This window comes from Epargyreus clarus, unplaced genomic scaffold, assembly GCF_041222505.1.
Source record: "Epargyreus clarus isolate Ecla_fem2 unplaced genomic scaffold, WU_Ecla_fem_2.2 ptg000010l, whole genome shotgun sequence".
NCBI lineage: Eukaryota > Metazoa > Arthropoda > Insecta > Lepidoptera > Hesperiidae > Epargyreus > Epargyreus clarus.
Genome location: NW_027332218.1, coordinates 959,804 through 974,340, shown reverse-complemented (window position 1 = coordinate 974,340; position 14,537 = coordinate 959,804). Strand labels below are relative to the sequence as shown.

The following is a 14,537-nucleotide window of genomic DNA, read 5'->3' as shown; positions in this document are numbered from 1 at the left end:
CACGCCGGAGCGTACAAAGTACTCGTGCACGCCGGAGCGTACGGAGTGTGTGTGTATGCACGCCGGAGCGTACAAAGTACTCGTGCACGCCGAAGCGTACGGAGTGTGTGTGTATGCACGCCGGAGCGTACAAAGTACTCGTACACGCCGGAGCGTACGGAGTGTGTGTGTATGCACGCCGGAGCGTACAAAGTACTCGTGCACGCCGGAGCGTACGGAGTGTGTGTGTATGCACGCCGGAGCGTACAAAGTACTCGTGCACGCCGAAGCGTACGGAGTGTGTGTGTATGCACGCCGGAGCGTACGGAGTGTGTGTGTATGCACGCCGGAGCGTACAAAGTACTCGTGCACGCCGAAGCGTACGGAGTGTGTGTGTATGCACGCCGAAGCGTACGGAGTGTGTGTGTATGCACGCCGGAGCGTACGGAGTGTGTGTGTATGCACGCCGGAGCGTACAAAGTACTCGTGCACGCCGGAGCGTACGGAGTGTGTGTGTATGCACGCCGAAGCGTACGGAGTGTGTGTGTATGCACGCCGAAGCGTACGGAGTGTGTGTGTATGCACGCCGGAGCGTACGGAGTGTGTGTGTATGCACGCCGGAGCGTACAAAGTACTCGTGCACGCCGGAGCGTACGGAGTGTGTGTGTATGCACGCCGGAGCGTACAAAGTACTCGTGCACGCCGAAGCGTACGGAGTGTGTGTGTATGCACGCTGGAGCGTACAAAGTACTCGTGCACGCCGAAGCGTACGGAGTGTGTGTGTATGCACGCCGGAGCGTACAAAGTACTCGTGCACGCCGGAGCGTACGGAGTGTGTGTGTATGCACGCCGGAGCGTACAAAGTACTCGTGCACGCCGAAGCGTACGGAGTGTGTGTGTATGCACGCCGGAGCGTACGGAGTGTGTGTGTATGCACGCCGGAGCGTACGGAGTGTGTGTGTATGCACGCCGGAGCGTACAAAGTACTCGTGCACGCCGGAGCGTACGGAGTGTGTGTGTATGCACGCCGGAGCGTACAAAGTACTCGTGCACGCCGAAGCGTACGGAGTGTGTGTGTATGCACGCCGGAGCGTACGGAGTGTGTGTGTATGCACGCCGGAGCGTACAAAGTACTCGTGCACGCCGAAGCGTACGGAGTGTGTGTGTATGCACGCCGGAGCGTACGGAGTGTGTGTGTATGCACGCCGGAGCGTACGGAGTGTGTGTGTATGCACGCCGGAGCGTACGGAGTGTGTGTGTATGCACGCCGGAGCGTACAAAGTACTCGTGCACGCCGAAGCGTACGGAGTGTGTGTGTATGCACGCCGGAGCGTACGGAGTGTGTGTGTATGCACGCCGGAGCGTACGGAGTGTGTGTGTATGCACGCCGGAGCGTACGGAGTGTGTGTGTATGCACGCCGGAGCGTACAAAGTACTCGTGCACGCCGGAGCGTACGGAGTGTGTGTGTATGCACGCCGAAGCGTACGGAGTGTGTGTGTATGCACGCCGGAGCGTACGGAGTGTGTGTGTATGCACGCCGGAGCGTACAAAGTACTCGTGCACGCCGGAGCGTACGGAGTGTGTGTGTATGCACGCCGAAGCGTACGGAGTGTGTGTGTATGCACGCCGAAGCGTACGGAGTGTGTGTGTATGCACGCCGGAGCGTACGGAGTGTGTGTGTATGCACGCCGGAGCGTACAAAGTACTCGTGCACGCCGAAGCGTACGGAGTGTGTGTGTATGCACGCCGCAGCGTACAAAGTACTCGTACACGCCGGAGCGTACGGAGTGTGTGTGTATGCACGCCGGAGCGTACAAAGTACTCGTGCACGCCGAAGCGTACGGAGTGTGTGTGTATGCACGCCGGAGCGTACAAAGTACTCGTACACGCCGGAGCGTACGGAGTGTGTGTGTATGCACGCCGGAGCGTACAAAGTACTCGTGCACGCCGAAGCGTACGGAGTGTGTGTGTATGCACGCCGAAGCGTACGGAGTGTGTGTGTATGCACGCCGGAGCGTACGGAGTGTGTGTGTATGCACGCCGGAGCGTACAAAGTACTCGTGCACGCCGGAGCGTACGGAGTGTGTGTGTATGCACGCCGGAGCGTACAAAGTACTCGTGCACGCCGAAGCGTACGGAGTGTGTGTGTATGCACGCCGGAGCGTACAAAGTACTCGTGCACGCCGAAGCGTACGGAGTGTGTGTGTATGCACGCCGGAGCGTACAAAGTACTCGTGCACGCCGGAGCGTACGGAGTGTGTGTGTATGCACGCCGGAGCGTACAAAGTACTCGTGCACGCCGAAGCGTACGGAGTGTGTGTGTATGCACGCCGGAGCGTACGGAGTGTGTGTGTATGCACGCCGGAGCGTACGGAGTGTGTGTGTATGCACGCCGGAGCGTACAAAGTACTCGTGCACGCCGGAGCGTACGGAGTGTGTGTGTATGCACGCCGAAGCGTACGGAGTGTGTGTGTATGCACGCCGGAGCGTACGGAGTGTGTGTGTATGCACGCCGGAGCGTACAAAGTACTCGTGCACGCCGGAGCGTACGGAGTGTGTGTGTATGCACGCCGAAGCGTACGGAGTGTGTGTGTATGCACGCCGGAGCGTACGGAGTGTGTGTGTATGCACGCCGGAGCGTACAAAGTACTCGTGCACGCCGAAGCGTACGGAGTGTGTGTGTATGCACGCCGGAGCGTACAAAGTACTCGTACACGCCGGAGCGTACGGAGTGTGTGTGTATGCACGCCGGAGCGTACAAAGTACTCGTGCACGCCGAAGCGTACGGAGTGTGTGTGTATGCACGCCGAAGCGTACTGAGTGTGTGTGTATGCACGCCGGAGCGTACGGAGTGTGTGTGTATGCACGCCGGAGCGTACAAAGTACTCGTGCACGCCGAAGCGTACGGAGTGTGTGTGTATGCACGCCGGAGCGTACGGAGTGTGTGTGTATGCACGCCGGAGCGTACGGAGTGTGTGTGTATGCACGCCGGAGCGTACAAAGTACTCGTGCACGCCGGAGCGTACGGAGTGTGTGTGTATGCACGCCGAAGCGTACGGAGTGTGTGTGTATGCACGCCGGAGCGTACGGAGTGTGTGTGTATGCACGCCGGAGCGTACAAAGTACTCGTGCACGCCGGAGCGTACGGAGTGTGTGTGTATGCACGCCGAAGCGTACGGAGTGTGTGTGTATGCACGCCGGAGCGTACGGAGTGTGTGTGTATGCACGCCGGAGCGTACAAAGTACTCGTGCACGCCGAAGCGTACGGAGTGTGTGTGTATGCACGCCGGAGCGTACAAAGTACTCGTACACGCCGGAGCGTACGGAGTGTGTGTGTATGCACGCCGGAGCGTACAAAGTACTCGTGCACGCCGAAGCGTACGGAGTGTGTGTGTATGCACGCCGAAGCGTACTGAGTGTGTGTGTATGCACGCCGGAGCGTACGGAGTGTGTGTGTATGCACGCCGGAGCGTACAAAGTACTCGTGCACGCCGAAGCGTACGGAGTGTGTGTGTATGCACGCCGGAGCGTACAAAGTACTCGTGCACGCCGAAGCGTACGTAGTGTGTGTGTATGCACGCCGGAGCGTACAAAGTACTCGTGCACGCCGAAGCGTACGGAGTGTGTGTGTATGCACGCCGGAGCGTACAAAGTACTCGTGCACGCCGGAGCGTACGGAGTGTGTGTGTATGCACGCCGGAGCGTACAAAGTACTCGTGCACGCCGAAGCGTACGGAGTGTGTGTGTATGCACGCCGGAGCGTACGGAGTGTGTGTGTATGCACGCCGGAGCGTACGGAGTGTGTGTGTATGCACGCCGGAGCGTACAAAGTACTCGTGCACGCCGGAGCGTACGGAGTGTGTGTGTATGCACGCCGGAGCGTACAAAGTACTCGTGCACGCCGAAGCGTACGGAGTGTGTGTGTATGCACGCCGGAGCGTACGGAGTGTGTGTGTATGCACGCCGGAGCGTACAAAGTACTCGTGCACGCCGAAGCGTACGGAGTGTGTGTGTATGCACGCCGAAGCGTACGGAGTGTGTGTGTATGCACGCCGGAGCGTACGGAGTGTGTGTGTATGCACGCCGGAGCGTACAAAGTACTCGTGCACGCCGGAGCGTACGGAGTGTGTGTGTATGCACGCCGGAGCGTACAAAGTACTCGTGCACGCCGAAGCGTACGGAGTGTGTGTGTATGCACGCCGGAGCGTACAAAGTACTCGTACACGCCGGAGCGTACGGAGTGTGTGTGTATGCACGCCGGAGCGTACAAAGTACTCGTGCACGCCGAAGCGTACGGAGTGTGTGTGTATGCACGCCGAAGCGTACGGAGTGTGTGTGTATGCACGCCGGAGCGTACGGAGTGTGTGTGTATGCACGCCGGAGCGTACAAAGTACTCGTGCACGCCGGAGCGTACGGAGTGTGTGTGTATGCACGCCGGAGCGTACAAAGTACTCGTGCACGCCGAAGCGTACGGAGTGTGTGTGTATGCACGCCGGAGCGTACAAAGTACTCGTGCACGCCGAAGCGTACGGAGTGTGTGTGTATGCACGCCGGAGCGTACAAAGTACTCGTGCACGCCGGAGCGTACGGAGTGTGTGTGTATGCACGCCGGAGCGTACAAAGTACTCGTGCACGCCGAAGCGTACGGAGTGTGTGTGTATGCACGCCGGAGCGTACGGAGTGTGTGTGTATGCACGCCGGAGCGTACAAAGTACTCGTGCACGCCGGAGCGTACGGAGTGTGTGTGTATGCACGCCGAAGCGTACGGAGTGTGTGTGTATGCACGCCGGAGCGTACGGAGTGTGTGTGTATGCACGCCGGAGCGTACAAAGTACTCGTGCACGCCGGAGCGTACGGAGTGTGTGTGTATGCACGCCGAAGCGTACGGAGTGTGTGTGTATGCACGCCGAAGCGTACGGAGTGTGTGTGTATGCACGCCGGAGCGTACGGAGTGTGTGTGTATGCACGCCGGAGCGTACAAAGTACTCGTGCACGCCGAAGCGTACGGAGTGTGTGTGTATGCACGCCGGAGCGTACAAAGTACTCGTACACGCCGGAGCGTACGGAGTGTGTGTGTATGCACGCCGGAGCGTACAAAGTACTCGTGCACGCCGAAGCGTACGGAGTGTGTGTGTATGCACGCCGGAGCGTACGGAGTGTGTGTGTATGCACGCCGGAGCGTACAAAGTACTCGTGCACGCCGGAGCGTACGGAGTGTGTGTGTATGCACGCCGGAGCGTACAAAGTACTCGTGCACGCCGAAGCGTACGGAGTGTGTGTGTATGCACGCCGGAGCGTACAAAGTACTCGTGCACGCCGAAGCGTACGGAGTGTGTGTGTATGCACGCCGGAGCGTACAAAGTACTCGTGCACGCCGGAGCGTACGGAGTGTGTGTGTATGCACGCCGGAGCGTACAAAGTACTCGTGCACGCCGAAGCGTACGGAGTGTGTGTGTATGCACGCCGGAGCGTACGGAGTGTGTGTGTATGCACGCCGGAGCGTACGGAGTGTGTGTGTATGCACGCCGGAGCGTACAAAGTACTCGTGCACGCCGGAGCGTACGGAGTGTGTGTGTATGCACGCCGAAGCGTACGGAGTGTGTGTGTATGCACGCCGGAGCGTACGGAGTGTGTGTGTATGCACGCCGGAGCGTACAAAGTACTCGTGCACGCCGGAGCGTACGGAGTGTGTGTGTATGCACGCCGAAGCGTACGGAGTGTGTGTGTATGCACGCCGAAGCGTACGGAGTGTGTGTGTATGCACGCCGGAGCGTACGGAGTGTGTGTGTATGCACGCCGGAGCGTACAAAGTACTCGTGCACGCCGAAGCGTACGGAGTGTGTGTGTATGCACGCCGGAGCGTACAAAGTACTCGTACACGCCGGAGCGTACGGAGTGTGTGTGTATGCACGCCGGAGCGTACAAAGTACTCGTGCACGCCGAAGCGTACGGAGTGTGTGTGTATGCACGCCGAAGCGTACTGAGTGTGTGTGTATGCACGCCGGAGCGTACGGAGTGTGTGTGTATGCACGCCGGAGCGTACAAAGTACTCGTGCACGCCGGAGCGTACGGAGTGTGTGTGTATGCACGCCGGAGCGTACAAAGTACTCGTGCACGCCGAAGCGTACGGAGTGTGTGTGTATGCACGCCGGAGCGTACAAAGTACTCGTGCACGCCGAAGCGTACGGAGTGTGTGTGTATGCACGCCGGAGCGTACAAAGTACTCGTGCACGCCGGAGCGTACGGAGTGTGTGTGTATGCACGCCGGAGCGTACAAAGTACTCGTGCACGCCGAAGCGTACGGAGTGTGTGTGTATGCACGCCGGAGCGTACGGAGTGTGTGTGTATGCACGCCGGAGCGTACGGAGTGTGTGTGTATGCACGCCGGAGCGTACAAAGTACTCGTGCACGCCGGAGCGTACGGAGTGTGTGTGTATGCACGCCGGAGCGTACAAAGTACTCGTGCACGCCGAAGCGTACGGAGTGTGTGTGTATGCACGCCGGAGCGTACGGAGTGTGTGTGTATGCACGCCGGAGCGTACAAAGTACTCGTACACGCCGGAGCGTACGGAGTGTGTGTGTATGCACGCCGGAGCGTACAAAGTACTCGTGCACGCCGGAGCGTACGGAGTGTGTGTGTATGCACGCCGGAGCGTACAAAGTACTCGTGCACGCCGAAGCGTACGGAGTGTGTGTGTATGCACGCCGGAGCGTACGGAGTGTGTGTGTATGCACGCCGGAGCGTACAAAGTACTCGTGCACGCCGGAGCGTACGGAGTGTGTGTGTATGCACGCCGGAGCGTACAAAGTACTCGTGCACGCCGGAGCGTACGGAGTGTGTGTGTATGCACGCCGGAGCGTACAAAGTACTCGTGCACGCCGAAGCGTACGGAGTGTGTGTGTATGCACGCCGGAGCGTACGGAGTGTGTGTGTATGCACGCCGGAGCGTACAAAGTACTCGTACACGCCGGAGCGTACGGAGTGTGTGTGTATGCACGCCGGAGCGTACAAAGTACTCGTGCACGCCGGAGCGTACGGAGTGTGTGTGTATGCACGCCGGAGCGTACAAAGTACTCGTGCACGCCGAAGCGTACGGAGTGTGTGTGTATGCACGCCGGAGCGTACGGAGTGTGTGTGTATGCACGCCGGAGCGTACAAAGTACTCGTGCACGCCGGAGCGTACGGAGTGTGTGTATGCACGCCGGAGCGTACAAAGTACTCGTGCACGCCGGAGCGTACGGAGTGTGTGTGTATGCACGCCGGAGCGTACGGAGTGTGTGTGTATGCACGCCGGAGCGTACAAAGTACTCGTGCACGCCGGAGCGTACGGAGTGTGTGTGTATGCACGCCGGAGCGTACAAAGTACTCGTGCACGCCGAAGCGTACGGAGTGTGTGTGTATGCACGCCGGAGCGTACGGAGTGTGTGTGTATGCACGCCGGAGCGTACAAAGTACTCGTACACGCCGGAGCGTACGGAGTGTGTGTGTATGCACGCCGGAGCGTACAAAGTACTCGTACACGCCGGAGCGTACGGAGTGTGTGTGTATGCACGCCGGAGCGTACAAAGTACTCGTGCACGCCGGAGCGTACGGAGTGTGTGTGTATGCACGCCGGAGCGTACAAAGTACTCGTACACGCCGGAGCGTACGGAGTGTATGTGTATGCATGATATGAGTGTGTGTGTATTGTTGTGTGTAGAGTGTTGTGGTATGTTCGATGTGTTTTTGCAATTTAACATTTGCATGTCATGTCTGTATGTAGCTTGAATGTAGAGTGTGTGTGCTTTGAGCTGTGTGTGTGTGTGTGTTTGTGTGCAGTGTATGTGTATGTGCGGTGTGTGTGTGTGTGTGTGTGTGTGTGTGTGTGTGTGTGCGGTGTGTGTGCAGTGTGTGTGCAGTGTGTCTGTATATGTGCTTAGTGTGCGGTGTGTGTGTGTGTGTTTGTGTGTGCGGTGCGTGTGTACGTACGGCGAGCGTGCAGCGCGCGGCGTGCGGCGGCAGCTCGAGCGACAGGTTGGAGAAGGAGTCGTAAGTGGCGGAGAGCGCGGCGCACGTGGCGCAGCGCACCGTGGACCGGATCTGGCCGTAGAACAGCCGCAGCACGAGGCTCTCCTTGCACCGCGTGTACTCCGCCCACGCGCGCTCGCTCGCGCACAGGCCCTCCTGCGCACAAGTTACACAAGTTACTAATTTGATTAGTAAAAAAAAACAAACGCTTTCTATGCTCAGAGCCCCATTCTATGAATACCTGTGCCTAACACACACAAAGACTTTATCCTGTATTTCTACAATGTTTGCTACTGATTACTTTTACGTATATAACAACTTATAAATACATAAATAAATAAATAAATAAAAGAAGAATACATAAGCACGCAGATCAGGAACTGATATATAAATTCATTCAGATATCAGTCTGGCCGAAGATCGAACTCAGTACCCTACGCGCGTCACATTGGTACAACGACCGCCACGCGGATCGTGATTTTTTAAAAACAAAAACATCAGTGCTTACAACTAATTAACTGAAATAGGAAATATTTTTTTAATATAAAAGTAACAGACGAGCATGCAGTCCACCTGATAGTGACTACTGCCGCCATTGGATATCTGCATTCAACCCCAGTCAAGACCAGAGTCCCACCAGACCAACCATATACACCGTAGCAACGTAAGGGCAAACTAATTGCGCTATGTGCCCGCGGGCGAGAGCGGGCAGCGAAGGGTGCCGGGGGGGCATTCTTCATCCCGCTAATATCTACAATTTGCTGTTGCGACGCGACTCGTTTCTATACTTAGAGCGGACTAAAAGTTTGGCGCGGAGTGTACCTTGTGGGGTGGTTTAATGGAGAACTGCAGGTCGAGATGCAGCCAGTCCATGAGGATGGTGAGGAACTCGTGCGAGTCCTGCTGCTCGCTGCCGCGGAACGCGCGCTGGTGCTTGCCCACCTCGTTCTGTAACACACGTACATAAGAACCTAACGACTGATCGAGATTTGAGACGAAAGACGTATGTATTGATAGTACTACATACGTTGTACAATGGCGCAACATTTTTTTTTAATTTAGGAGTAGCAGACGAGCATGCAGTTCACCTGATGGTAAGTGGCTACTGCCGCCCATGGACATCTGTAATTAACCCCAGATAGGATTAGATAAGTAGTAGACGCACCGGTACCTCTGAGGACTAAACTGGAACACCTCGGAAAAGTATGTCTCCCTTACCACACCCTTCAAACCAGAACACAGCAGCGCTTAGCTCTTCTGTTATAAGGCAGAAATAGGTGTAACAGAGATATTTTAAAAAAACTAATGTTGCAGTTTTAGTTTTTATTAAAATCGGCCTCGTAACTCCTTTCAGCGTTGTTCGCTAACCTTATAGTTTCGGATTTGGCCACGAAGGCCCATTTAAAGAATTCACCCTGTATAGTGGGAGTGTGGTGAGGATGTTGGGAGTGTGGCGAGGATGGTGGTAGTGTAGTGAGGATGGTGGGAGGGTGGTGAGGACGGTGGGAGGGTGGAGATGATGTGTGGTGGTGAGGATGGTGGGAGTGTGGTGAGGATGGTGGGAGAGTGGTGATAATGATGGCGGTAGTGGCAGTGGTGATGTTAATGGCGGTAGTGTTAAATGGGTGTAGCGGTAGTGTAGTGGTGATGGCGATGATGATGGTGGTGTGTGGTGGTGGTGCCTCACCCGCAGGTCCTTGGTGGCGATGAACCGGTACTGTCCGGACCACAGCGCGCGCACCACCGCCGCCAGCTCCTCCGCGATCGCGCCGCGTGTGCTGTGCGTCCTGTACCCAATGGGAACCTTACATCACTATCATATTACCATTGATTACCTAAACACACTACCTCCTGAATAAGGAACAATGGCCCGGGGGGTTACCACCATCTTTTAAAAACCATCATAGTTGAGGGAAGTTTTACCACAATGTAACACGCTTTTATTTATTAAAAAATGTGTCTGTTATAAAACCGCAAATATTTAATACATCGGGTTTCAATTGTTTTCAACTTTTTAGGTCTGTATTATTAACAAGTAAAAAAGGCTTGTTTTACATTTTTTTTTCTTTGTCATATTTTGCTTTAAAAGTTAAATTCTGGGTCTGGCACACCCCCAAGCCAGCATCTCCGATTTCTCTAATTGTGACCCCAAATGTTTAACTACTAACCAAACACCTAGTATGTTGTCTATAATCCACATGTTATCACATATAGTGAACGTTATCACAAACGTTTCTGTTAGGGCGTCAGTAGCAACCCGCCAGACCAAACATTTCTTTTGTAATATTGTAAGGAACAGCAGACAAGTTTAGAGCCCACCTGACCGTAAGTGGTTACCGCCGCATATATAAACAACCCCAGATAAGATTACTTTCCTACTTGAGTTCGGCAACAAATTTACCACTATTCCTAAGGACTAAGTTGGAATGCCTCGGAATAGTATGTCTCCCTTAACACATAAGTACACAGCAGCGCAAACCACTGCGGTAATTAGGCAAAAATAAGTGTGGCGGTATTGCCAACGGAGTCGAACCGCAAAGAGTCCTACCACCTACGAATAAATGTACATTATGTTGGTGTCCAATAAATAAATAATTAAACAAACCTGTTGACATGTTCCTGATATGTTCCATTGCAGAAGTAGGAAACGAGGAATGCGGTGTTGTTCAGGCACTGGATGATGGAGTTCATGTAGCACGTGTTCCCCAAGTTCTTGAGGCCGGTCAGCCCGCGCCCCTGGAACACCGAGGCGAGCTGCATGAGACACGCGACTCCGTTAGGTGTTCCCGTTTGTTAGTGTGTGATGTGATGGTGATGTTATTTGTGTAGGTAATGATATGTTGGTGCGTAACATTTGGTCAAATGTTTTTTGACGATTGACTTACAGAAGTTATACTTCTTTAAGTGCATCATGGGAAAATAGGTGATGGTCAGTTAATAGGATTCAATCTACATTCCTTTTTATTCTTAGTTTATACTAAGAATTTAGATTCTTTAAATAGAAAAAAACAAACGCATTGAAAAAATGTATAGTCGAGAAGAACAGTTTCATCAAGTGTTCTTCTTTATTTACAAATATTTTATATTTGTTTCTTTTTTAAAAAATAATGACTACACTGGTGTTACGACTAGCGTAACAAGTAGGTTATCATATAAAACAGCATAAATCAACTTATTTTAGTCTCAACCAATCCGCATTGGTACAGTGGCGTGGAGTATACTCCAGACGTTGTCTCGTCATGAGGCATATGCCCATTAATGGGACATAAAATGAGTTGCACTTCTTTTCACTTTTTCTCTTAAGCTCACTTTAATCCACAACTAGACATAGGTCCTTGTAAAGGCATGTTACTGACCCGAACTGAGAAACTTCAGCTATTTATCATAAAGAGTGGGACATAAAAAGAGTAGAAACCCACCTACTCTCTTCAGCAATACTCGTATGTTAGCTAACCTTTTATTTATAATCAAATAAATAGTAAACCTAATTCAAAAAGACATCATCAGAAGATTATAATAAAAAATATATTAAATAGATCAATACTCACTCGACGAAAGAGCCAGACGAACTGGCTGTGCTTGAGGCGGACCTTGACTTTGAGCACCATGTTAGCTGCGTGCCGCGAGATGCATCGCCACTCCAACGAGAGCTCCTTTTGTACGAAACTACTTAGCACTTCCACTTCACTACACTTGAGTACTTAGTCGATTTACAAAATTTGCCCCCGCAAAATGTTCACTTAGGCTCCTTGGAAGTTATTTTTTCATTTTCGATTTTTCTATTTCGAATTACTTTCCTATTCGTGGTTTCCCGTTTGGTTGGAAGTTTATATCTCTTTTTCGTTTTCGATTTTTATAACTATTTCGAGTTATTTTCCTTTTCGTGGTTTCTTGTTAAAGATTTTAGTTTATTTATTTATGGCTCTATTTTGTATTCCGTTTTTCGATAAGTCTATTGAAACAATTGTAAACAGTTATTTTTAAGTAGATTTTTAGCACACACAAACTTATTAAAAGCTTTTTTCTTCATTTAACTTCTATATATCAAAGAAAAATATTCTTCAGTCGCACCTTTTCTCATGAAAGCTATATCTTCAAGGGGACATCGTAAACTCGAAGGACAAGGTCAGTAGTAAGCTTCATTGCTGTTTACTGTCTCCGCATCATAAACAAAGTGGATAAAACACTCACTTCGTTTTATGGCACTGACATCTCATTTTCAAAATTAGGAAACTTTTATCTCTTTCTCATTCTCAATTTGTTTTGTTCTTTTATTTTTTGTAATTTAAAAGTAAAACATGCTAGATTTGGTGTATTTTGACAGCGGGAACACCAGCACTAATAGTACTATTAAGTACAGTATGAATAGAGTTGAAATCACCGTTGGTAACATTTGTTTTTTGCGACTGTACTTTGAGTTTTAAATATTTTTGTTCTTCACTTTACTTCTTCGCACTGTATTTTAAACGTATCACTACACTAAATATTGTTTCTTTTTAAATTACTACACATTAATGTAGTTTAATTTTATTTCCACTTATAAATTTCCTTTATTTATTCATTTATTTCTTCACAATCATTAGAAATTCGGCACTCGATAGTAATAAAATGTGGCGTTTTGTTGGAATTTAAAGGTGTTCTGAACGTTGAAAAATATATATTTTGTTTAAATATTGGTGCGCGTTGCAAACGTGGAGCGTTGGGTGTATTTGTGACGGGACTAACGCACGTGGCCGCCGACGGGGGTGTTTAAACATCCCCACCCCCACTCGTTAGTGGGGGTGGTGGGTGAACACGGTGCGTATTCTTGTATGATATTTTTATTGGATTAGTTTTCTTTTTTTGAGGATTTTTTCACTTACTCACCGATATCATAATTTTTTAAAATAACTAATTGAAATACTATATTGATTATTGTTTGAAATTGTTTGCTAATATACATTTTTTTAAACATTTGACGGATAAATATCCTTTTACTTAGAAAATAATTATGTGGCCTCCTCTACTTGGGGCTTCTTCTCGGCTTAGGGCCTCCAGATCTCCATATTTGTCCCTGCGTAATACTCATGTTAGTGGAAGATATTTCGCCCTTTTCAAACACAAATAGAGTAAATGACCAAATGAGCTTATTTTTTCTAATAATTCCGTAATTTTCCAAAAGAACGGTCACCACATTTCCCGCGTTATAAAAGCGCGGCCATCGTTACCGCTAAGCGTTTTGATTGATCGTACTCGCACACCTCGCACCTTGTTACCATCATGTTTACATTTATATACGATGTAATAACTATTTGCATGCTCACTTTGCGACACTATTCTGCCATTATAGTGTTTTCTGATCAATCAATAGATACAAAATATGAATAGAAGCAAGTGTATTCTGTATTTGCTCACTCACACTTTGTTGCATACGTTTAGAGCAAGAGAGACGCATTATAACATGAATGTCTTTGGAAGAATTACCTCTTCAACAATTATATAATCCTGGTCCCTAAACTTGGTACATTTTATTATCATATTGAAAAAACATGAAGTTGACTAGTAAAAATTTTGCAAAATTTGCAACCAACTTCACGGTGTTGTTTAAAATCTGTCGGTGTTTGTAAAAAATGTCTGTCATTATTATAACCAATAACGCCGTTGGTATAAGTATATGTTCAAAAGCCAAAAGAACGGTCACCATATTTGCCATCGTTACCGCTAAGCGTTTTGATTGATCGCGCTCGCACACCGCACACCTTGTTACCATCATGTTTACATTTATATACGATGTAAAAGCGAACTATTGGCATGCTCACTTATTGTCGCTATTCTGCCACTATAGTTTTCTAATCGATGTTTACTCAAGTTCTGTATTAACAGGTGTAGAAGAAATAATGTTATTTTTATTGGTATTGGCTAAAATAGTTATAGTAACGAGTGGTATAGCGTTTTATACTATTGAAGTAGCATGTAGTAGCCACTAATGGGCATGCAGTCCACCTGGTGGTAAGTGGTCACTGTCGATCTGACCAACCTAATATAGAACCGGGGCTCTATATGAAGCCAACCAGAAATGCCGTTGAAAGACTCGCTGAGGACTTAAATGTTCGCTTCACATGTAAGCCAGCGAGCATTCAAACCATTTCACCAAATTGCTTCGAGCTAGAAATCGGTGTATCGTTGGTACCTCCTAGGTCGAATTATATCGGTTCGAACACCTTGTAAAAAATATGAATTGTAAAAATCTAAAGGTGGTAGAACCTTTTGTGGTTCGACTCCGGCGGCATCACCGCCACACCTATTTCTGTCTAATAACAGCAGTGTTAGGCGCTGCTGTGTTCCGGTTTGAATGGTGTGGTAAGGGAAGGGAGACAGACTTTTTCGAGGCGTTCCAGCTAAGTTAGGGGTGGCTGCGCATCTGTGGCCGACCTCAGGTAGGAATAACTAATCCTATCTGGGATTGATTACAGATGTCCATTGGCGGCAGTAGCCACTTACCATCAGGTGGACTGCATGCTTGTATGCTACTCCTATATTATAAAAAAAAAATGCAAAATTATTTATGG

General features: G+C 50.5%; 1 protein-coding gene across 4 annotated transcripts in view; it reads right to left on the bottom strand.

The window, feature by feature from the left end:
* Positions 1–14,537, bottom strand: part of LOC140745250 (ubiquitin carboxyl-terminal hydrolase 8) — a 47,782-nt gene that overhangs the window by 6,596 nt on the left and 26,649 nt on the right. For 2 of the 4 annotated variants that reach the window (XM_073076993.1, XM_073076994.1), the window contains 4 exons: positions 10,595–10,725; positions 9,677–9,776; positions 8,812–8,937; positions 7,951–8,145 (listed from right to left, as the gene is read on the bottom strand). In XM_073076993.1, the coding sequence (XP_072933094.1) occupies positions 7,951–8,145; positions 8,812–8,937; positions 9,677–9,776; positions 10,595–10,725 (552 nt within the window). Of the gene's footprint in view, positions 1–7,950; positions 8,146–8,811; positions 8,938–9,676; positions 9,777–10,594; positions 10,744–11,537; positions 12,464–14,537 lie in introns of those variants that run through there. The other 2 variants (XM_073076991.1, XM_073076992.1) reach the window with 2 other exon arrangements.